Source organism: Gymnoscopelus microlampas, assembly GCF_963454915.1.
Source record: "Gymnoscopelus microlampas genome assembly, chromosome: 18".
In the NCBI taxonomy this organism is placed as follows: Eukaryota; Metazoa; Chordata; class Actinopteri; order Myctophiformes; family Myctophidae; genus Gymnoscopelus; species Gymnoscopelus microlampas.
The window spans coordinates 14,780,133-14,804,591 of NC_139955.1; the positions used below are offsets into that span (position 1 = coordinate 14,780,133).

General features: G+C 41.5%; 1 protein-coding gene across 1 annotated transcript in view; it reads left to right on the top strand.

The window, feature by feature from the left end:
• The first annotated feature begins 14,594 nt into the window (after nt 1–14,594).
• The window catches only part of elovl6 (ELOVL fatty acid elongase 6), a 28,237-nt gene continuing 18,372 nt past the window's right edge, over nt 14,595–24,459 (top strand). The window contains exon 1 of the mRNA XM_084085800.1: nt 14,595–14,848. Within this exon, the coding sequence (XP_083941926.1) occupies nt 14,766–14,848 (83 nt within the window). The 5' untranslated portion in view covers nt 14,595–14,765. The remainder of the gene's footprint in view (nt 14,849–24,459) is intronic.

Sequence of the window (24,459 nt, forward strand, 5' to 3'; positions counted from 1 at the left end):
TAGGGCGTCCTTAGAGTTACTACAGGGGGGGCCAAATCATTTTTCTCCCTTCTTTTTTTTTACAATAACCACTTGAACCCTAGCATCCCTCCTTATTCTGAGGAGAACTTAAGCCAAAATTAGCAGATCTACAAGCTCACAACTCCTCGCAACACGAGGCATTGTGAGCTTGTATCGGCTATTTTCGGCAAAGAGGTTTGGTGTAGAGGGAAAAATCACACCCTGTGTGAAGAGAGTGGTGCCTTTGATGAGCCCCGTATTGATGTTGTCATCAATGTTTGTTTGACAGACAGACATACATACATACGGACACACGAACAAAGTCAGATATAGGAGTGGTTGGCACCACTCAAAAAGTGCAGACTAAGTACAGAGTGAAAGGTCAAGTTTATCAAGTATTGATTTAAGTGGTTACATATCTGAAAATACACATTAACATTAATATGAATCCAAAATACACTGTTGTCAAGCAATGAAACTATGTGAAAACGTTATGGGGGTCCCTGCTTCATCCCTCTCTCAACTAAGGGGTCCTTTAGCCTGAAAAACGTTGAAGACCCCAGGTTTAGAGCAATGTTTTACCAGATGATTCTGCTTACCCTCTGCCTGAAAGCCTATTGTCCAGTGGCCAATCAGTCAACATTGTGTGTTGTACAGAAAAAACATCAATTATCATTGATATGTATGTAGACTATCCCCAATTGACTAAGCAAGTTTTTCTTCTCTTTAGTCGAGGTAACATAAGGAGCATGTAGATACCTCTGCCATGAGGTTTTATCAAGTTTGTTTGGTTATTGAATGATAATAATAGTTTGAGTGATGATTACTATCCTATTTATCACGTTAATAACTGATAAGCACATTTTTATACCATACTCCACAACGCACTCCCGTCTTTTCTAATGTTGTTTAATTTCATCATCATAGAATAGAAGAAGACACAAGAAAAGAAACGACACAGCGACCTCTGGGGTAACAGAATTCAACAGGTCACAAATGTTGGGGTAATAGTAGAAGAGGCTTCACTTTGGTGTGTGTGTGTGTGTGTGTGTGTGTGTGTGTGTGTGTGTGTGTGTGTGTGTGTGTGTGTGTGTGTGTGTGTGTGTGTGTGTGTGTGTGTGTGTGTGTGTGTGTGTGTGTGTGTGTGTGTGTGTGTGTGCGCGCGCGCGCGTGCGTGCCTGTGTGTCTGTGTGCGTGCGTGTGCCTGTGTGTCTCTGTGCAGATTGGGTGAATATAGTTGGAGTAGAAAATATACAGCATGTGATGTGCGTCTTATAAATATGCATTGAGCTTTAAATAGGCCTACAAAGCACCATCCATTGCTGTTGTTTTATTTACATACTTACTTGTTTAATTATTTCCGATGTTTTTCTGAACCGTCCAAACCAAGTATTTTTTTATTGATTGAATACTACTTTATTAACAGTTTGCAGATTGTACATAGGTGTGGTTTACAAAGATGAGATGTTAAAAGGATAACACAAGAAGCCCCGGGGGCTCATTTCAATTGTGGTTCTTTGTATTAAATTCAAAGCTATAACTATATAATTCACCACTTGTCATGCATTGAGGTGTCATTCACATTAAGGTGTAGATTCATCTACTAGTCATCTACTTGAGAATATGTTTTTAACTATATAGTCGTAGACGAGAATATAGTGCTTGTTTGGTGGGCACGACAGGGACGGCACTTTGGAAACATCCCACCATAACAATCACGACCCGTGTCATTTGTTTTAACAGTCGTATCCAATGTAGCCAGCAGATGGTAGTGAAGATAATCAAATAAATTAAAATTATTTCAACATCATCAAATCATAACATGACATGACACTTAAAATACACTCAATTTGATTTCCTAGACTCACTTCTTAAGAACATCAATAATAATAATAATAATAATAATAATAATAATAATAATAATAACAACAACAATAATAATAATAATAATAATTTATTATTATTATTATTATTATTATTATTATTATTATGTCACACAGATATGCACCTTATTTTTTTTTTTAACTCTTTTTAACCTTGAACTATGCACACACGCACGTATGGGAATAGTTGTGGCTAAATAATATTATATTTCTGTTGGGAAGTGATGTGGGCTTTGCTGAATACAAAATGCAAGGAAAAAAAGGTACCCAAAGAATACTTTATCAGGACAGGTTGGCCCTATCATGGTGGGTAATGAAGCGGAGAGGTCAGGCTGAATGTCTTTTATCCGTCTGATTCCTTCTTTCCAGGCCACAACTCTAGAACAACACCTGCTGCCCTCATGGTTCGAACAATACAGCTGCCATTTACCCTGTTCAGCCATACATCATATCAGCCAATTCACCATCTTATTGAAAATTGTCAGTCTCGGAATATCTCTGAGTAGATTTGTGAGCCATATGTGTATTGTCGGCAGTCCTGGAGCAGGTATTTTATATGCTCTGATGTAAGCTGTATGTTATGAATCCAATTTGTTTGGGCGAGCGACCTTGATAGCCTACATCTGAGAGTGAAATACGAGCCACAGTTTGGGTTGAAGTTCACTTGTTAAACCACGAGGTGGCAGCACCGGGCTAGGATTGATCAATGTAAAGTATATGTAGGCTATATAAACTATTTACTTAGGATGAATACAAGACCGGTGGGCACTAGGGACATCTGGGCACCATATCTTTGGGATGACTGGGCACCTGGACTGGACGAGTGGGCACCAGGAGAGGTGGGCACCAGGACAACTGGGCACCAAAATCATCTGGGCACTACGGACATGTGGGCACCTGGACGAGTGTGCACTTAGGGGTGGAGATAACTGGGCACCTGGACGAGTGGGCACCTGGAGAGGTGGGCACCAGGACAACTGGGCACCAAAACCATCTGGGCACTAGGGACATGTGGGCACCTGGACGAGTGGGCACTTACGGGTGGAAATAACTGGGCACCAGGACGAGTGGGCACTAGGGACATGTGGGCACCAAAACCATCTGGGCACTAGGGACATGTGGGCACCTGGACGAATGGGCACTTAGGGGTGGAGATAACTGGGCACCTGGACGAGTGGGTACCTGGACGAGTGGTGCACCTGAATTAGGAATTGTGTCCTCAATATGTTGAAGGTTGGCATAACCGTCTGAACCGAAATGCACAGTGTGGAAACGAGCAGCTGTACCTCCTGGTGAAACTGTTGCATAATGAAGCAAGCCTAATCCTTATCCAGCTCCAGCTTGTCTCAGAAGACAAGCTACTCCTCTATCAGCGCAAGCAAACTAGACTTTTTCAGGGCAAACTGGCCAACTTGTGGTCTGTATGAGACGGAACAGCTGACTGTCTGGTAGATGCTTAAGCAGGATAGTGAATTGACTGGCCCTGTGCATACATAGTGATGAGGGGGATTTTTTATGTCTCTGTTTTTTTCTATAATTTTATTGTGTGAGTTTTTTTCAACAGTAGGCTACTATATCTTTATATTATTATATATATCATATTTATATATTTTATAGTGTACTGTTGTCCTGGTCCCACCTCTCCATGTGCCCACTCGTCCAGGTGCCCAGTTATCTCCACCCCTAAGTCCCCACTCGTCCAGGATCCCACATGTCCCTAGTGCCCAGATGGTTTTGGTGCCCAGTTGTCCCTAGTGCCTAGATGGTTTTGGTGCCCACCTGCCCTGTTACCCTTAGGATCATTACTCTGTTTTTCTGGTTGTCTATTTTCATTCCCATTTCACCAGATATTTGCTGAATCTGGTCACAAATTTATAGACACAAAACAAACAAGTGTAAACACACAGAGAAGAAGTTTGCAGTTTGCAAAAGTCTGTACTGTACCACAAAACATCAAACAAACACCAGTGTGTGTGTGTGTGTGTGTGTGTGTGTGTGTGTGTGTGTGTGTGTGTGTGTGTGTGTGTGTGCGTGCGTGCGTGCGTGCGTGCGTGCGTGCGTGCGTGCGTGCGTGCGTGCGTGCGTGCGTGCGTGCGTGTGTGTGTGCGAGCGAGCGTGTGAGCGTGTGCGTGCATGCGTGCCTGTTCATTGAATGAATATCGGCGGATGTGACAGACCAGGAATAGGCCTTCAGCCTTAAGGGAAGCCAGATGTCTACATTATGACAAGTCAATCAATTTTAGATTGAGACCATATTATTGTAATCCATATCTGGATGGAGTATAAACCACAGCGCGTCCAGATGTCTAGTCTAGCAGAAAGTAACAAGCTAAATAAGGACTTGGGCTTGATATATACTTCGTCGTGCACTGTGTCGCACACCACAAATAGCCGATCTACAAGATCACAAGGCATGGCAGGCAAGGCCTCAGAGAGCTTGCATGATCTAATATGTTCGGTGCGCCGGCGCAACACCGGCGCGCAACTAAAGTATAAATGTGACTCTCTAAGCAGACAGCTTATGTTTGGAGACAAACGTGACTTTGTTCCAAAGATACGCTCTATTTAAAACAACAAAACAAAACAACAGTGTTGTACCCAGAAAATGCTGAACACAGTGTTGAATGCTGGTTATGCTGCGGTGTGTGTCCATGTGTCCGTGTGTGTGTGTGTCCGTGTGTGTGTGTGTGTGTGTGTGTGTGTGTGTGTGTGTGTGTGTGTGTGTCCGTGTGTCCGTGTGTCCGTGTGTGTGTGTGGCCGTGTGTGTGTGTGTGTGTGTGTGTGTGTGTGTGTGTGTGTGTGTGTGTGTGTGTGTGTGTGTGTGTGTGTGTGTGTGTGCGCGCGCGTGTGTGTGTGCGCGCGTGTGTGCGTGTGTGTATGTGTGTGTCCTTGTGTGTGCGCCGTGCGTGCGTGTGTCCCTACGTGGAGGGAAGGGATGGAGGGGGTTGTCATCATTGTGATGAATGATTCCACACTGGTGGTCAAGGGTATACAGGACTGAAGCTTTATTAAAATCAATCAATCAATTCTTTGAGTGTGGATAATGTGTGGCGCAGTAAGTCACTGTTTCTCAACGTCAGGTCTGGGGACCACCAGGCGTCCGAGTCTGTAACTCCCAGAGTTAAAACTAGAAAAAGTGCTGCTCGGAGCACAGGTCTCCGCCAGATCAGGTAGGTTATTGTCGGCCAGCAATGTTCGGAATTCAGTCATTATAGAGGTGAGTGGAATCTGTAGAAGTTGAGGGATTAATGTTGATGAAGTTATTGCACAGATACGATATGTTGATTTGTGGGATGTGCTATAACAGGACAATGTGAAAAGGCTGGCATTTCTTCCTAGAGGGAATGTGAGTGCAAAGTTTCACAGCAATCGCGTTCATGATTTGAGGCATTTTGTTCAAAACGAGCCACTCCTGCCAACTTCAGATGTAAATTTAGCCAATCAGGATGGAATATGGAAAATCGGACATACCGTCTTGATCACATGACCATAGAGGTGTACTGATTTGCATGTATCAGTAATATCAAAGAATATGTTTGCCAAAAATCGGCCTCCTGGTGGCACTATAGCAGGCCGATGTGAAAAATGTGGGGCAGAGGTTCTGCTCTCACATCCAGGGAGTGTGTGTGCACAGTTTCACGTCGATCGGGCCAATAGTGCCGGAGATTAGCTGTTCACAGACGGACACACGGACGGACGGGGACACGGACGGACGGACAGGGGGCAAAACATAGTCTCGGCCACGCCGTCGGCCTGGCAGAGACACACTGGGGATTTTACAGTGTAGATTTGGGTCCCAGAGATAAAAATGGTATCATGTGTGGTGGCCTAATGGTTTGTGGCCAAATGCATATACTGGGGAGCAAAAATAAGTTATGTAGCTGTAAACACAATGTAGCAATAAAGAGCAACATTGAACCTTGAAATTAAAAAGGTTGAGAATCACTGAACTAAACGATACTGGTGCGCCATACTGTAATATCCATACAGGTCCATTTGGTTCCATTTGTACACCCTCGGATTTACAGACCCGTAAAGGTCCATTTGGACCACTGGTGGTCCCCGGACCCAATGTTGAGAAACAGTGCAGTAAATAACCTTCAGAGAGGCTCAAGGACAGGAGCTAAACATGTTCTTATTCACCATTGCCACATATCTGGAACCAACTCCCAAAAAACGGCTTGTCTGTTACAACTCTCAGTTCATTTAAATCAAAGCTGAAGACCGTCTGTTTGCCACTGTCTTTTACTGATATTGTTACGGTGTGGCTCCACCACACACACATAAGTATAAATCAGGCATAACTCCTACCCTACTCCTAACCTAACCTCTAAACTTCTAGACAGATATTATCCTAGCTGTCTAGAAGAGGTTATTTGTATGTCTGTGAGTCTGTGTCTAATCTCACTAAGCACTTTTCTTTCACTTACGTTTTATACTTAGTAAAATATTAACTTACATTTTATAATGGAATCAGTGGCAACCTTGCCCATTGGAGTCATACGTCATAGATATCTGACGTTATATTCTGTCTGTCTGTCTGTCTGTCTCTCAATTCAATTCAATTCAATTCAATTCAATTCAATTCAATTCAATTCAATTCAATTCAATTCAATTCAATTCAATTCAATTCAATTCAATTCAAATGAGATTTATATTAGAAAACATACGTATGTACAATTAAATGGGAACAAAGAGATGTGTAGTAAACAGAGTGTTACATTGCAACTTAGAGGGAAGGCTGTGCATTTTCTGTCAGAAATAGTTATACATCCATATAGGAAAGGTTAGCTTGGTATATGAAGCAGTACTTCAATGTTTTGCAGTCACTTGGTATAAACCTTCGCGACAAAAAGCAGCAATTTATTCAAATGTAATTAAAGGTAGTTGCTCTGTTCATATGTAGGCATACAGTATTTCTATGTACAGAGGTTGTTTGGTGTAAACAGTGCAGGGATAAACACAATGATTTGTTGTCCGGTGGTTGTACTCCATTAGACATCCTTCTCCTGTCAAAACAGCTCTCTCTCTCTCTCTCTCTCTCTCTCTCTCTCTCTCTCTCTCTCTCTCTCTCAATGACCTCCTCTGTGTCTCAGATCCACAGAACAGCTCGGCATGCCTGGCCAGACAGTCACACACACACACACACACACACACACACACACACACACACACACACACACACACACACACACACACACACACACACACACACACACACACACACACACACACACACACACACACACACACACACACACACACACACACACACACACACATCCCATGCACGCTATGGCATCCACACATGCATACCATACACACAGATGCTGTCACACATACCCACCACACAAAAAAAATCTACAAATGCACACAGAGCACTGAGTTTCCATTCCATTCCATTCCAGCGTATTCACACTCTCAGGGTTAAATTAACCCTGAGGATTGTACTGTGTCTGTACAGTGTGTAGTGTATGTAATTCAAAGAGTCAATTGAAATGATCAGTATTCAGTGGTGGAAAAAGCACTCAAATTCTACCACCCAAGTAAAAGTATCAATACTGCAATACTGCAATGTAGAAGTACTCTGTTACAGTAACAAAGTACTGTAAGTAAAAGTCTGGAATTCAAAATGTACTTGAGTAAAAGTACAAAAGTATTAGTATCAAAATGTACTTAAAGTACCAAAAGTAGAAAGTACTCATTATGCAGAATGTCCCATTTAATTTAGTTTTGTTTTCAAAATGTATACAAATCTTTTGAAAATAGCAGAAGTTTTAAAATAATTGTAGTGGAGTAAAAGTACAATATTTTCCTCAGAAATGTAGTGGAGTAGAAGTAAAAGTATTGAAAATTGGAAATACTCCACTAAAGTATATACCTCAAAATTGTACTTAAGTACAGTACTTGAGTAAATGTACTTAGTACCACTGTCAGTATTGACAGACAGGCGAGGGGTCACACCTGCTGTCCCCACAACATAGCTACACCCAGGAGACCAGCAGCAAAGGAAAGAAACAATGTGGGCCACTGGCATTTTTGGACAGTCTCAAAGACATTAAAGCCTGGATGGCCCATATGTCCATGTGAGGGGAACCATGTAGAACTCACTGTAAAAGGGAAAAAAGAGAAAAATCTGTGTTAATAATGGACAGTGATTTGAAATTGGACAAACAAACTCAGTAACCAATCTACCTTCGTCCAGCTGAGGCTGTTATCTAAGGTCAAGTCCTTTTTTTATCAGTGATTTTGAAAGGGTTATACATGCTTTTATAGACCTGACGTGGCTACTGTAATACCATCCAATTGACCTTTATCAAGGAACGGCATGAACCTGGTTTAAGTCCTATATTTATAAGATCGATTTCAGTGCGTCAATGAAGAATCCTCCATGAACACAAAGGTTTTACACTGAACTCCACAAGGTTATGTGTTTGGACCAATGCTGTTTACCTGATATGCTTCCTTTAGGTAATATTATTATGAAACAAACACTCAATATAAATTGCCATTGCAGTTGATCCCCAATATTTATCAATGAAACCAGGTGAAACCAATCAGTTATTAACTAAAGTTCAAGCATGTCTTAATTTCAAGGACTGCCTAACCTGTATATAACATTACAAGTCAGGCTTCTAAAATATGCAGAAAAACGAGTCCATACATTAACCTCCAGGCGGGATTAATGTCATTCCTTATTCAGGCTGCACCAAAAAAAAAGGGGAAAAAAGCACAGGATAAAAATATACATTTCCGTTCAAATATATGGGTTGCTTAATTTTTTTTCAAAAACAAACAGACAGACATACATACAGGTGCGTCAATTGTTACAGGTATAATGCAGAGTTTTCTATACATTTCGTTTTTTTGGGGGGGGGTTTGACCCCCAATTTATTTCGGCCACGCGGCCAGGATAGGTGTCCCTTATTTCAATCTCTGGGAGTTGGCAACCCTAACCTTGCCATACCTTAGCTTTTGCTGTAACTGATGCCACTGGACATACACACAAAATAAACAGGTACAGTGAAAAGAATATGATGTCAAAATGTACATTTTCTTATAACAATAACAATGTGTAGTGTGTGTTACAAAATCGAAAAATCCAAAATAGGACCGACATTTTTAGCTTGCGGCCCCTTGGACTTTTGTTATTTTGCTGAGTGGCCCCTGAACCATCTTGAGTAGCCCTAGCTGGTCCATAACACTGGGGCACATGTACAAGAACTACAAAAATAGATCATATTTTTCACATATTAGATTCTCTACAGTAGCTTCCTGTAATATAATTATAAGAATAAGAATAAGAATTTAAAATCCTTCTCCTAAACTACAAAACCCTTAATGATGAGGCACCATCATATCTTAAAGAGTTCAGAGTGCCCTATTAGGCCACCAGAACAGTGTGCTCCAGAAACAGACCTTGTGGTTCCTACAAGAATATCCAAAAGTATAATGGGAGGCAGAGCCTTCAACTATCGGGTTCCTCTCCTGTGGAACCGTCCCCCAGTTTTGGACCTGAGAGACACCCTCTCTACATTTAAAACAAGATGAGGCTTAACATTTCCTTTTCGATAAAGCGTATAGACAGGGCTTGGTCAGGCTTGCCTGGCACTAGCCCTAGTTATGCTGCTACAGGCTTAGACTGCTGGAGGAATTGATATCTTCCCTAGAGATTTTGTGTTTCTCGTCTCGTTGTTTTCCATGGATCAGGATTGCAGATTGAGGGTTTCCATGGACTATGGCTGCGAACCATTATAATAGTTGTTATTATTTTTCTCTCTGGCCATCTCTGTGGCCACTTTTATACAAAGATACTGCAATAGTCACATAAAGAAGATCCATCATCAGCTCACAGAACCAAACAAAGCCCACTGTGTGCTTTTACATAGTATGCTGGCGTTCCAGAAACAGAGGCATGACATGTAACACAACAGCGGCAGCGTCTTCTGTTACACTACGCTACTTGACAGCTGTTGTCTGTAGATTCTATACATTTACGATTGTAGCTTATGCATTTGTTTCACAAAATACCACAAAGTATCAGATACTCCCACTGTTGAAGGCCGGCTAACACTGTACATATATCAGTCTCATATTAAGTGTTGATAGTATGCATAAGGTATATACATTTAAATATTCGATAGTGATTGATATGATTCATGCATATATTGATAGATTGTAGATTTTGTTGATAGAATTTACATGTTAAAGGTACGTGATATTTCTTTGTTAAAATAAGTGTTGAATACTAAATAGCTCTATATTTTGAAAGTCATTTTGCTAGTGTTTGTTCAGTAACAGGAGTCAAACAGAAAATGCATTTTTAGGTCAGGATTCAAATTTTATCCAATCGGGAGAGAGAACTCACTCAGATAAAACAAGTGGAATTGGAAGTGATGACACATAGAAATTAGCAGAAAAAATTGGAACTGGAATCCTATAAAATTGAAGCTGATGAATGGGTACTCTCTCCTGATTGGCTGAAAATTAGCCACCCACCTGAAAATGTATTTTCTGCTTATTAAAGAGCTGGAGAGACAGGGAGACCCCTGTTATTGAACAAACAGTTTATAGCAATAATTACTATTAGAATATAGATCTTTAAGCTTTCAACACATTTTTTGTTTGTTTTAACCAAAAAATATCACTAACCCTACTTTTAACTCTGTCAGACCATGTGCAGATATCTAGTGTCAAACTAGATTATTTATTTTATTTGATCTTATTCTTATTCTATTTACTTCTGTAAACCTGTGATGTGAGAATAAAGCTTCTGATCTCTCTACTCTTACATGTACCTCCTGTGTGTCACACTTACTGCTGCTGCTACAACACCTTATGCCTACGGGGATCGATAAAGGTCTCTTATCTCATCTAATCTGTACAGCAGCTTCCATGTGCCGTTAACAGGCTGGCTCCGTGATGCGTTTGTGATGAAACGTTTGGCAAAATCTAGATGTTTGGTGGATTGGCAATCATGTCTGAGTCCCAAAGAGACTGTGTGATAAGGTATCAGAGGAGAGTGCCAGGGCAAACACTTTGCTCAACAGTGACATGTTGGACTGTAGGAGTTGGCAACATTCAACGTGGTTTTCAGTCCAATGTTCCTGAGGAAAGAGAACAGTCACTCTGGGTCATTTGGACAAATGTGATCACACCACGAGGCAAAGGGCAGACTGATTCCTCACAGACACACAGACGAACAGTGACTGAAACTCTCAGCATCATGGTGCCGTTTAGATGTGCTTCTGCTCGTGTGCATGCATGCTTGTGTTTCCACCAGGTGTCTGTGGTGTGTGGCCTTGCATGATTATATTCAAATATCTATGTTTCATGTGTGCCAGTGTCTGTTTTTGTCTGTGTGTATTTGCATGCGTACCATATGTATCTGTCTGTAGGTGTGGTATGTGTTGTGTATGCATGTAGGTATGTAGGTATGCATACAGGTGTGCCTATATCTTTCTGTATGTCATTTATTGGTGTGTGTGTGTGTGTGTGTGTGTGTGTGTGTGTGTGTGTGGTAAATGGTGCATTTATATAGCGCTTCTATCCGAAGCGCTTTACATTGATTGTGCCATTAACCCATTCACACACACATTCATACACCAATGGCGGAGGAAACCATGCAAGGCACCAACCTGCTCATCGGGAGCAATTAGGGGTTCAGCGTCTTGCTCAAGGACACTTCGACACTAACTCTAGGGTGAGCGCCCCAGCCCGGGATCGAACTGGGAACCTTGCGGTCTTCCAGTTCACTCTACCCGGCCACTCTACCCCTGAGCCACTGCCGCCCGTGTGTGTGTGTGTGTAGTTATGTGCAAGTGTGTATTATGAACTAGATATAGGTGAAAGGTGAGTGGAGTGCTGATATATGAATTACCTTTTGACATCAGACAGACTACATAAGAACAGATTTGATAAGGCTGCAGTAAAGTTACATCATTAGTCACAGACAGAGTTGACACATGCCCTGCCTATGTCCCAGTGACTGTTTCACTGTTTACTTGAATGTGGTGTAAGTGATATTTTGTTAAAATAAGCGTTAAATAGCTCTATATTCCCATATTAAGCATTGCTATAGGGTCACTCCAGCTCTTTAGTAAACAGAACATACACTTTCAATACCAATTTCATCCAATCAGAAGACAGAATTCATACAGGATACAGGACAAACACGTGAAATTGGAAATGATGAAACCAAGAAATGACAGAATTGGAATTGAAGCTGATTTGCTGAACAAACACTATAGCAATGATTACTATCAGAATTCTTTCTTTTACATTTTTTACAAAGAAAATGTTTTGTTTTAACCAAACTATATCATGTACAGCACCTTTGATGATGTATGAATACCATGATTATAGCCAATATGTACAGGTACAAGGGCTGATCAAAACAAACACAAGATTTCTCTTTTATTTCAAGGAATAGTGCAACAGTCTCCCCCGAGACAATATTTAAATGTGTCAACGTTCCTGAATCTTTAGGAATCACTGAGCAGGAAATGCTTTTCTTTGAGGTGATTGAGTTCAGTTTTACGTTATTATAGATTGTGACCAAATCTCCTTCTTCCTGCTTCAGTTTTTCTGTACTGAGAATACAAAATCAACTCTGAGACGCAGGTGTTGCCTTAAATAGGAATCATAGTTTATTCTACACTAGTAATTTGTTGTAGAATGAATTACTTTATTTATTCTCCACCTCCATTTATTCTTCTATAGCGCCACCATTGCTATTTTGCTGCTACTCCTACATATGTTGTCCAAACCTCAGGCAAATCGCTACACATTATCTCTGTAGTCATGTGATCAAGACATATCTGTCAGATTACTCATATTCCATTCCGATTGGCTATGGTTGGCCTCCAAAGTTTGTGGGAGTGGGCTGTTTTGCTCAAAATGCCCAAATCATGTCAGATTGCTGTGAAACTTTGTTCGTACATTCGCACTAGGCCAAGGAAGATACATACACATTTTGTCTTATCAGCCTCATGATGGCGCTATAACAAATCGCAACACAGCCCTGGGAAGGTAACCCAGCCTGGCGGGGAATCTGCGCTCTGAGAAGCCCACTTTTCTAGTTGCAGATTGTATCGATTGGCATTGACACAAACCTCTCTATGCCTGTACAGTATGGCCTTTGTGCATTAGGGCGGAGAGCCTTGCTACAACTTGCATAATACAAGAGCAAAACACAAGGACATCAGTGTCATCAGACTTGATGATGTTTCTCTTGGCGAGACCGTGGATGGCATGTAACAGTATCCTGGTGTCTGCCTCTTGATCACTCATAAAAATGGCTCGGCTCTCTCAAAGCTGTCTGTTATGATGGTTTTTATTTCTTCCGCATCTTCAAACCTCTGGCCAAGATAATCATCTGTTCCTTAGAAGACTATGTGGACCTGAGCTGGTTATCTAATTGCAAACAGAAGCAGAAAGCACAGCCTTGTTGCCACTGCTTGTCAAGTACATCTTGTAATTTGGCACTTTTTTGTGCCATGACTCATGAGATTACAAAATGTGTGCACCTCCAACTGCTCCACATCTTTGTCTCTTTTGTTGCTTGATGAAGTTCGGGTGGTCATATCGGTCAAAAACCATGTAAACACAATTTACTTTTTTCCTTTCCTGATCACAGGCTTGGCACTCACAATGGTAAGTGATGATCATCCATCGTCACTTCGAACTTATGCCATCTGGACAAAAATATGAACTATGAACTTGTGAAAAAAGTATGTTTTAGTAGAAGTTTTGTCCCTTCAGCCAATGCGGCATTAAACAAACTGCCTCGCTGATGGGATGTTTTTTGTGTATACTGGGGACTTCATGTATTGTCTTGGTAGTTTATGTGTTATGTTGTTCTGTGCTATATGGTTATGTGTTTTTCTGTTGAACAGACTGTGAAGATGAATATCCCTGAGGGGACAATAAAGACATTATTATTGCTTATTGTAGGTTGCTCTGGATAAGAGAGTCTGCTAAATGTCTAAATTGCAAATTGTAAATTGTTCCAGTTCACTTTATCATCTTGCCTAGGTCAGTTTTGGAGGTATTTCCTCATCCTGCTGTCATCACCGAACAAAGTAGGTGCCGTGGAGCAACAGCTAACTCATGAGACAACATGAGTCGCAGCATCGCAATGTGTTGTGAGCTTGTAGATATTTTACAATACCTGAAAAATAAAGAGCAAAAGTGTTTAAACTGTTCCTGATTTTGCTTGGGACCCCTTGGAATCCCCTTAAGGAGTACCCCTGGGGGTCCCTGGACCTCACTTTGAGAACTAGTGCTATACGTGTATACCAGTCGTTCTTAAACATTTTCATGTCAAGGATCCCCAAATTGATATGTATTAGGCCATGGACCCCCGTTTGAAAATATGTTGTGTTAGGGACCCTGGCCCCCGGCCATAAGGGAAGATTTGTCGAAGTTAGATTTTTCAGCATTATTCAAAAATAGCTGATCGACGTGTTGTGTGAGCTTGTAGATCGGCTATTTTAAAATAACCAAAACACATAATGGGACCCCATTTAGCTGGGGACCCGATGGAGCCCCCACTCCTCAAGGACCCCTGGGGGTCTTTTTTTGAGAACCACTGCTCTACAAGAAAGAACGCCAGTGACCTCTGACCCGATCATAAAAAAGTACAGGAGGCAGGCTTTAGGACCCAGAGGCCTCCTCCCCGTGCAGAGGGCGTAGTCTGTCAGCCGGCTTGAAGAGGAAGGAACGTTAGAGCAGGAGCAGCGCGGAGACACGCGCCCAAAGGAGGAAACACAATACATCCTATACAGAAACAGCACTTAATAATAATATCGTTGTCTTTTTTTTTTTAAGTATCGTTGTTGTAATTTTAATCTGATCAGTAATAATAGCTCAACAACAAACATGTCGGTACTGGCCCTGCAAGAGTATGAATTCGAGAGACAATTCAACGAAGACGAAGCCATCCGATGGATGCAAGAGAACTGGTGAGCTTTGCTGCTGCTGCAACGACATGAAATGCCTTTTTATATCCATCAGTTCCATGATGTAAATACTGTCTACTTGGCCCATAGACTGCGTCATTATGCTCGTGTTTTGAGGCAAAAGAGGTGGAAAATGTAAACGTATTATTATCGAATATATAGGCTGCTATATGGAGTACAATGCCGCCTCACGTGCTGTGCTGCTCTGCATCCACTAAGCAAGGATTACATCTCTTATTTATCCTATTATGATCATCATCATCATCCGAAAAGTGTTGTTTACTGTCTGTAGGCCCACATCATGACCGATAATTCACCTTATCTCTGGCCTAGATAACGCGCCGTTTCGTTGCACTGACTACAGCTTTTGACCATCTGATCTGACTGAGCTGAGGCCAGATGATTTGTGAAGCTTTTAGATCAGTGGTGCTCAAAGTGTGGTCCCAAGGACCCCCCCAGCCAGGGGTCCTTGGGGCGGTACCAGGGGGTTCCCAGCTAAATGTGTGAACAGCGTCACCATCATTTTATCACTTCTTTAACCATATTTTATACTTTGGCTACTCAAAAATAGCAGATCTTCAAGCTCGTGATGCGCTATGAACTTGTAGATCTGCGGGTTTTTTTTTAAATCTAGAGATTTTGTTTTTTACATTTTTAACTCAAATCTTTGCTTCTTGAGGTCCCTGGCACAAAATATGTTTGAGATGGAGGTCCACAGCCAAATACATGTCATTTTGGGGGTCCTTGAAATTAAAAAGTTTGAGAACCAATGCTTTAGAATCACAGAATACTTCTGAATTCCTCCTCAGACAGACAGGTCTGGGCTTCTGTTGTGAACCGCCTGTATGCATTTAGATTTTTGTTAAGTTTTTGTCTATTAGCTTCCTGTGAGTCACAAGCCTTTTCCTGGTATTGTAAAAAGGTGATGGGTTGTTGTTTCCTGGCCGAGGAGAGGGAACCACATCCCTCCTTGGCTCTCTCTGTGTATAATTTAATACTGAAATTAATGACTGGACGTGTGTTGCAAGGCAGCCTTGTTTATCAGATCAGCCTGATGGAATGTACTTGGGAAGAAAATAAAACCCAAAACCTCCTATAACTGCATCTATGGTGGTACACTCACTGTGTGAATCATTTTAATTTGTAGACTCTCTGAGTTCCAAATGGATAAATATAACCCTTGAGGATTTTACTATGTAGACTGTACCCTCCACGGCATGGCTAGTGAACCAGCTCTCTGACTGATTTATTCTGAATTAAACATGATGTTTAATGTTCTGAATTAAACATCACAGCCTGGCTTTGTGTGCCTCTCCACGGGGTCATAATCCGGACTTTTATTCTCTCAGCAAGAATTTGGAGCATGAAATCGGTCATAACTGTGTTTTTGATCCATGAGGATGCACAGTCAGGGAAATTATGGCTTTAGGCAAAAAAAGTCATAGTTAAAATAAACACCCTGATTAAACTTCCAATGGCAGCAGTTATGGCAAATTACCAAAATAAGATTAAAAGGGTTATCTCTCAATTCATTTAAAGCTTTTTATTGGCCTTTTTAACAGCCTGCTTAAGAGTGATGACTGTGTCTTTGAAGGCTAGAGGGGTCTTTTTTGCAGATTTCTACTGCTGAGCATAGACCTGTAAAGACACAGGATTGTTTGGAGTAAGCTCAATTACGTGTGAAAAAATATCCATTAAGTTAAACAATGCCTTTCATTCTGTGGCTTGTAGCAGGGAGCTGTCCATAACACAGGGTACTGTCCATAATAACATGGGGTACTGACAACTAGCCAATGAGATTCATCTTATGATGTCTGCTGACAGAGCACCAGCCAATCGGGTGGCAGCTGTGGGCTGCGTGTTAACTGGGATGTCAGAGTGAGGGGCAAGCACATGGCTGCAGATGGATGGAAAGACTTTCTGGGACAGGAGGACTCATGTTGTTTTACACTGTCTGCCAGGGTGTCCTGGAATGATGGGGGTGTGTATGTTGGTGAATGTGGAGAATAGGTAATGGGGATTTCGCTATTTGTCATACGACGAAGTATATCTCTCTCTGAGAGAGAGAGAGAGATATACTTCGTCGTATGACAATAGCGAAAATGGCTGATCTACAAGTTCACACAATGTCTTGTTGTGAGCTTGTAGATCTGCTATTGAAATGTCCACCCTGGTGTCAGTTAGGGACACCTACTAGTTGACAGTGTCAATAGCAGATGGCCATATATCATCTTTATTGTAGTTTGGATATCATTGCCGACCGTGTAAAGCCATATACATATTGAACAGATTTCTTTTCTGTTTTTTAAAGGATTTACACCAGACCAAGGGCAATGGGGAAGGCTCTCTCCGTTGGGTTTATGAGACAGCGGACATAAAACGTACTGATGGTAGCTTTAACTCATACAATACTGTGCTGCTCTAGCAGTGCTACAGGCTCATTCTGTTCTTCAAAGTGTGGTTCTCAGACTAGATTTGACACATTCATTAGCCCTAGAAGTGCAGCATACCACAGTGCAAACGCATAGTGGGACTGGGATGCAAATTGCACAATGCTTTTTTCTGCTACAGCTCTGTGTCGACGCCGACGGCCCGCTTCAGAGCTGCGGGGCGATATATAGCTATGTTAATTTGAATAAATATAACTTCTCGTAATGTTACATTTACCGTGTGCACATTTACACAAAAAGGGGGGGGGGGGGGTTGAAGAGACTCAGTGATGAAATCTAGTTCAGTTTACAGGTCAATGCTTGCACTTGATGTGTGATTTGTGTCCACATACAGCTGAACTACAGATGACCTTAAACAGCCTCCAATAGAGCAAAAGGGGAACTTCAACACAACCCAACAGTGTGGGTGGGGGCTCTCTCTCTGTGTGTGTGTGTGTGTGTGTGTGTGTGTGTATTTGTCGGTCAGATTGAGAATATGTGGGCGTGTGCATTTTCTTGCCATGAAGTGGGCACCAGGGTGTGGCTTCCTGGTTTAGAATTTGTCATGTAAACTGAAAACTCATAGGTTAGACTTCTGCCGCTGCGTGGTGTTAATGGCCAGTTTAGACTGACATCACCCAGCTTTTGCTATTTTAAACACTTTAAGCCTACAATCATAATTATGTCCAAAATATGGACGCCAGGTTGAAAGTGGTTAAAGCTTGTCCAGTTGTGCTATGTTTGAGACTATGTCAGAAACATGCACAACTTCACACTCTGCATGTAGGCCTGCAACTATTGATTATTTTTGTAATTATTTTGATTAATCAAATAATCAAAAAGCTTCTTTGTAAAAAAGCTAAATTAAAACTGTTCCCCCAAAGTTGATTATTGTTATTCAAATTGACTATTGATTATTTTTGTATTATTCATTAAATTGATTCGTTCGATTAACTGTTGCATCCCTAGCTGCAGGTGATGCCCAAGGCTGAGTCCTACTGTACATTTGCTGACAACACAACAGTAACAAGCATGTCAGAGATACTGTGGTGGACAGTAATGCAGGTCATTGGGGAAGGGGAATGGAATTGATGAGTGCCATCTGTGCATTTGCTGGGGCAATGCACACACGTCCAAACTATTTCAATAAAATAAATAGTATGAATTGAGAGTGTACAACATTCCCCCCCAATTGGATTTAATGGTACATTGTTTCGACCTCAAAGGTCTTTGTCCGGACAGGTACATCAACCTGTCATCTGTGCTTTACCTTTCCTGGTGCTACATGGTCATAGGAGATGAAGAGTAGGGGAGATGATGATGAGGAGGACAGAAGAATCAGAGCTCAGTTTGCTGGCCAGTGGCCACAACATACATTACATTCATAATTACAAGACATTAGACCTTCTAGGTTGCTCTTCATGCTAACACAATATCACAATTTAAAGCAATTGTTAATAGAAATGTAAAATATGAACGAGATGACAGATGAGATATGTTAGCATGTGTGTATTAGGCAACCGTATACTTCAGCGAATTGATAGCTTGGTTGCATGATTGATTAATTCCATTATTGCCCTCATGGGACATGTACGGCACTCACACTAAATACACACTGCTAACACCACATACAACCATAGAACACCAGTGATGTTGCTAGGTTTTCAATGCAATGGGTCCTGGGATGCAAGGGTGGTCTTTTAGATGGGTCCCAGGGACATTTTATGGGTCCCACAAAAATGCACAGCGTTTAACTCGTGTTTCATCTTATATGGTTATATTCATGTAGAACATGTATCTGAAAGAAAAGTACACAATTCCAAATCCGACAACTAGTACTTGTAGTACTTGTAGTACTTGATTTTTTTTTTTACATTAACCACTTGAATCCTAGTATCCCTTTTCTGAGGAGAACTTTAGCCAAAAATAGCAGATCTACAAGCTCACACTTGTGAGCTTGTAGATCTGCTATTTTTGGAGTTATAGGTGTGTAAAGGGAAAAAAGAGCAGCAAAAGTTTATCTGAAACACAATTTTATACAATATAGAGGGGGTCCCTGCTTCATCTCTCTCTCAACTAGGGGGTCCTTGGCCTGAAAACACTGAAGACCCCTGCTCTACAGGGAATTATTTGATATCTGGCTGCACGGAAAGACACAAGAATCACAGCTGCCATTAATTAGTGCTGTTCAGTGTTGATTGCCTAGTGGTCAAATTGGGGTCAACGAGCCATCGTTAACTTGCTTTGAAGTTGGGCTGTAAGTTGCGCAGCACTTTCACTCTCTCCCTCTAGCAGCAGCTCGCAATGCCCTGAGACAGAGAGAGAATACTTCTCCATACGGCGGTGTTTTACCGAGATTTTTCTTGTTTTCTGCACTATGCCTTGTAATCCGCGGACGGCTTTGAAATCCACGGATGGCCTTCAAATCCGCGGTAATTTCCGCTAAATTGTAGTGCGTCCCATGGACGCAACGAGGGTGCCGTGAATGCGTCCTTTTTCAATATGGTGCGTCAGAGACGCAGGACGCAGGCCTATGAGCATCTCTGGTTGAACACTACAGTAAGTACATACTCCTCTAACACCAATTACAACTGTAGAACACAAGTACACACCTCTAGCCCCAGAACACAAGTACACACCTCTAGCCCCAGAACACAAGTACACACACCTCTAGCACCAATTACAGTTGCAACATCAAGTACAACTGTAAAACAAGGTCTCCTACGTTACAATAGTGAGGTCAGCTGCCTAGTGTTGACCGGATAGTGCATCAACCATGTAATCGAAAAGTCCCAGGTTCGATTCCGATTGTTGTTGCATGTCCTTCCCCCTCTCTTCCCTCAGTCTCCTGTCTATTATCTCTAAATAAATTGGCAAAAGGCTGCCTAAAATAAATATGTTCAAAACTAAATGACAGCTCAGAGACTTTTTCTGTGATTTCTGTGATCATAGAAGATGTAGGCTCAGCTGTAATTAAACAAACACATTTCCAGATATGTGATAGACTCAATCTGCTAATAACGTTCATGATCTTCCTTCAGGGAGTAAACCTGATACACTACATCCTCTAGGGACTCTGTATGATGTGTGTGTGTGTGTGGGGGTGGTGTTGATTTACAACACTACATCAAGCTGGCTGTTTGCCTTTCAGCAGAAACAAGATCTAGTGCAAAAAACGATCCGCTGCGTAAAGTACCTTCTATTTTTTTTTCAGTCTTAAAGTTTTCAATGATTTACAACAGAGGCTCTCAAATTATGGGTCAGGACCCCAAGTAAGGTTGTGGGATGGTGAAGGTGTGGATGCACATTGACAACTGGGAAAAAAAGAAACATTTGTCCTTCCTTCCCGTTAAGTCTGTTTTTAATTGTTTAAAAAAAGTTAAAAAAAAAGTATAGCATGTGAAAGCATATACTTTGTTTTCATTTAGTACGGTTCTGGAAACGGATATAGGTTATATGTTTCCTTTTAGAAATGTGAAGAGGATCACTTTTCTGTAGCTTTTAAGCTCTTGATAAAACATAAGATCAGCAGAAATTTCAGTGTTGTAAACGCTTTTTCTAATAAATATTCCTATTATTACAAATGGCACTATAAATCAAGTGTGGGGTGGTCCAAAAAAATCTTTGGGCGAGGGGGAGCTGGAGAGGGAGAGGGGGACTAATCATAACACTCACATTCTTTGTTCTGTGCTGTTATCTCAGATGTCTTCTTGTGGCCTAGCTGGTTACCTGGTTCATGTCAACGTTTCTTGTAGCCTAGCTGGTTACCTGGGTTCTGTTTTCTGTCAGTATTCTGAAAGGAGACGGCATCCTCCTGAGGGTCTGTCACTAACAAAGTCTGACCAGAAACCCTGACAACCTTACAGTAGCAGGTTCTTGCAGAAAATCTCTTGATTATAACACATGGTAACTGAAATTAGCCCCTTGTAGATTCACAACCACACAGTCCCTTATATTTAGCTTATGCATTACATCAGAGACGTATTTGATGATATGAAAATAGCAAGAATTACTAAGCCTTGTTGTTAAAGTCATTAAGCGCTTATTCAGCTGAAAAATAAACTATTTTACGACTCGGACTATAGTGTACCTATAGTATTATATTGCACATCCTTTTTGGTGTTTGCCCTTCTCTGTGGACCTTCTAAAGGTTTTATGAACATTGTACTTGGTTATTGTAATGAAGGAGGGCAATGCATTCCAGACACCGAGTCAGTTGTCAGTGAGAAAGCGTCTCATGTACCGAGCGTCTGCGGTCTTGACGAGGCTGGAAGTTCAGGTGTCGCATTGGGAGGAGATGGCTTTGTAAGATTAGTCCACTGTCTGAGCGTCCAGTTTCTTAATTGTCCACTGGTCTAAAGTCTCAGTGTTCCTACAGCTCTGCCAGAGAGTGGACTATAACCCACCCTGTTATCAGTAAGGACTTACATTCCTATATTAACATAATAAGCATCCCATAATAAGTGCTTCTGACTTGACCGCTTGCTCTAACGAACACAGCCGGTGTTTGCAGGTGGACACTGGGAAGCCAGCTGACGATTGTGTCCTTGTTGCTACGGTATCGACTCCTACTCGTTGGTTTGGGTGCATGTGTTAAGTGAGGGAGGGTACCCGCCTACCCGGGGAAGATGGTTCGTTTGAACCGCTGTGTGCATTATGCTGAATTTATACTCTGTATGACGGGGCTCCCTAAAAACAGAAGTTGTTCGCCTGGGAACCCGAGCTTGACGTCTTGCGTCTCACAGTGTTTGTGTGCCCGACATGCATTCTCATCTGCTTGCATTGGCTTTATTCCAACACTCGAACTCGATTCACAGCAATTTCAACTCTAATGGCACAATAGTCGACGTGTGAGGCCATCACCTGCTCAGCGTGGGCACTCACTCACCTAGCAGTTACGAGCCTCAAGGCCTTGCTGTCGGATATATATTTATATATTTTTTTATTTTAGGTATTTTTATTACTGGTTCCCATAGTCATCTAAGTATTATGTTCATAATCATTGGACAAGTTTAATGCCTTGAATTTTAGACTGGCATATAGGTCTTGTCAGATCGGTTCATTCCACAAGAGTCTGGTTCTCAGCATGTGGGAGAGATGCTGCCTGCCACATGCAGTTGGTGACGGTGATTAGTTCTGACTTTGCCCTACGGTCTGACCCAGACTCTGCCCTGAAGTAATATGGTTCATACTCTGAAGGTTATGAGTGTGTGACGGCCTCGGTGACCAGGCGCTTTCAGGGGGTCACAGTGACTAACCTGGATGTCTCACAGACTGAACTAACAAGCGGAAACCCAGACATACACTGACCTCAATGTACCCCTCCTGCTAATTTTGATTAACTTTGTCTTCTTCCAAATTTTCGCACCAAACCACATACAGTTGTGTTTTGACATGGTATGTCATGCCGCTATGGCAACCATTCGGACTAGCAAAGGTGGGACAAACGTTAACCCATTCAATACGTCATTTTAGATTTGAGCTTTAACCATTCTTTTATACTTTGGCTATTCCACGCTATGAGCTTGTAGATCTGCATTGTTTGAAAAATCTTGAACATTTGCAAATCTTTGAATACATATATTTTTTGAAACATTTTTAACTGAAATCTTTGCTTCTGGAGGTCCCTGGAACAAAATATTTTACAAATGTTCGCTTTAAAAAAATTCAAAGATTTGCACACATTTTCAAGATTTTTCAAAAAATAGCCAAAGAAATCTATAATGACACAGATGCTTTCCCGGGTTGAATGGGTTAAACAATATAAATCTTCATGCAAATGATGAGTGTGGTTGGGTCTGAGAGCCATTGTAATCTTTCAAACAGGAGGCTGCAGTCTCAGTTGCAACACTGAATCCTGTCTGTATAAAACTAGAACATGCCGATGCGTGAATAAATTCAGTGAATAGTTGCACCATCATTGTTCCGTATGATTTTGTACACTTAAAGGGGAAATATTATATAGATCATGATTTCTATTTGGAGAGAACCCTACTGTGAACCTGCCCCTACCTTGCCAGCAAGTGGAAATAGAGATCTTTTTAAATATTTCAATGCTCTAGCTAGGGTTGGGATCTTTTTTTTTAGGATCTTAACGATTCCCGTTCTAGTTGGGTCATATATGGCACTTCCGTGACCGTGGAGAGCAAAGGTCCGTTTCTCAATGGATTTGTCATCTAGGAGGGTTATTAAACAAATTTAGCCGGGGTGTCTTTTTTAAAACGGCGGGGAAAATTTGTGAGAGACCAAAATCCAAAATGGCGACCGTGAAAATGAACTTTTTAATGGTTTGACCTACAAAGATGCACAATACATGGTTTCAGAGCTTATTTTGGTCAAGGAATACATATTTGGTGTTTATATAATGATTTGACCTATTGTTGACCTTCAAATGCAAGATGGCTGCCAATTATGAGCTCAAAAAGGTTTTTCTTTCAAAATCGTCACAGAGCCTTCTTATTAGGCTCTAATGAAAGCTCTGCTCATGATGAGTTGAATAATATACAGTATAAGTACACAGAAGTAATCTCTGAGGTCAATACAGTCAATGTTTGTGTGTAAACAACAGTTACTGAGTTGCAGTTTCCCATTAAATAGTGTAGGCTACTGAGAATATGGTGTCCAGTTCATCCCATCCCATTTTCATAATGAACCAAAAATAAATTAGCACTATAGCCCAACATAACATAGTATTCTGTATGCAAAGCTAGAAAGGATAGTTTCTTGAGGTGAATCTAAATGTCAACTCATTTGTCACCCTTATTTTATAGTATTGCTCCCAGTGTTTCCTGTCTGTCTAGTTACTTTTACCTGCCTTGTCTAACCAGTCCTGTGATTTTGTCAGTGTTTCCACCTGTGTCCTCCTAGTCCCCCAGCCTATCCCAGTGTTTTTTGTCTGTTGAGTTCACCTGTGTCCTATTAATCCCTGTCTATTTAAGCCCTGTGCTTGCACTGTGTTTATGTTGGTCTGTAGACCGTTGTCTTGTGAGGTTATTATCCTTGTTTTTTGTGCTCAAGAATCTTGGACATTTGATTTTGGATAAGAACCTCTCTCCAGAGCAGGATGCACTGCACGCCCCATCTGTAGTGCTTTCCTCGTAGTGCTTGGTCTACCAACCCCTCCACTACTACCCCTGCTGTAACCAGAGTGTCTGCCATTCCAGAGCCATTGAATCGCTTGTAGAT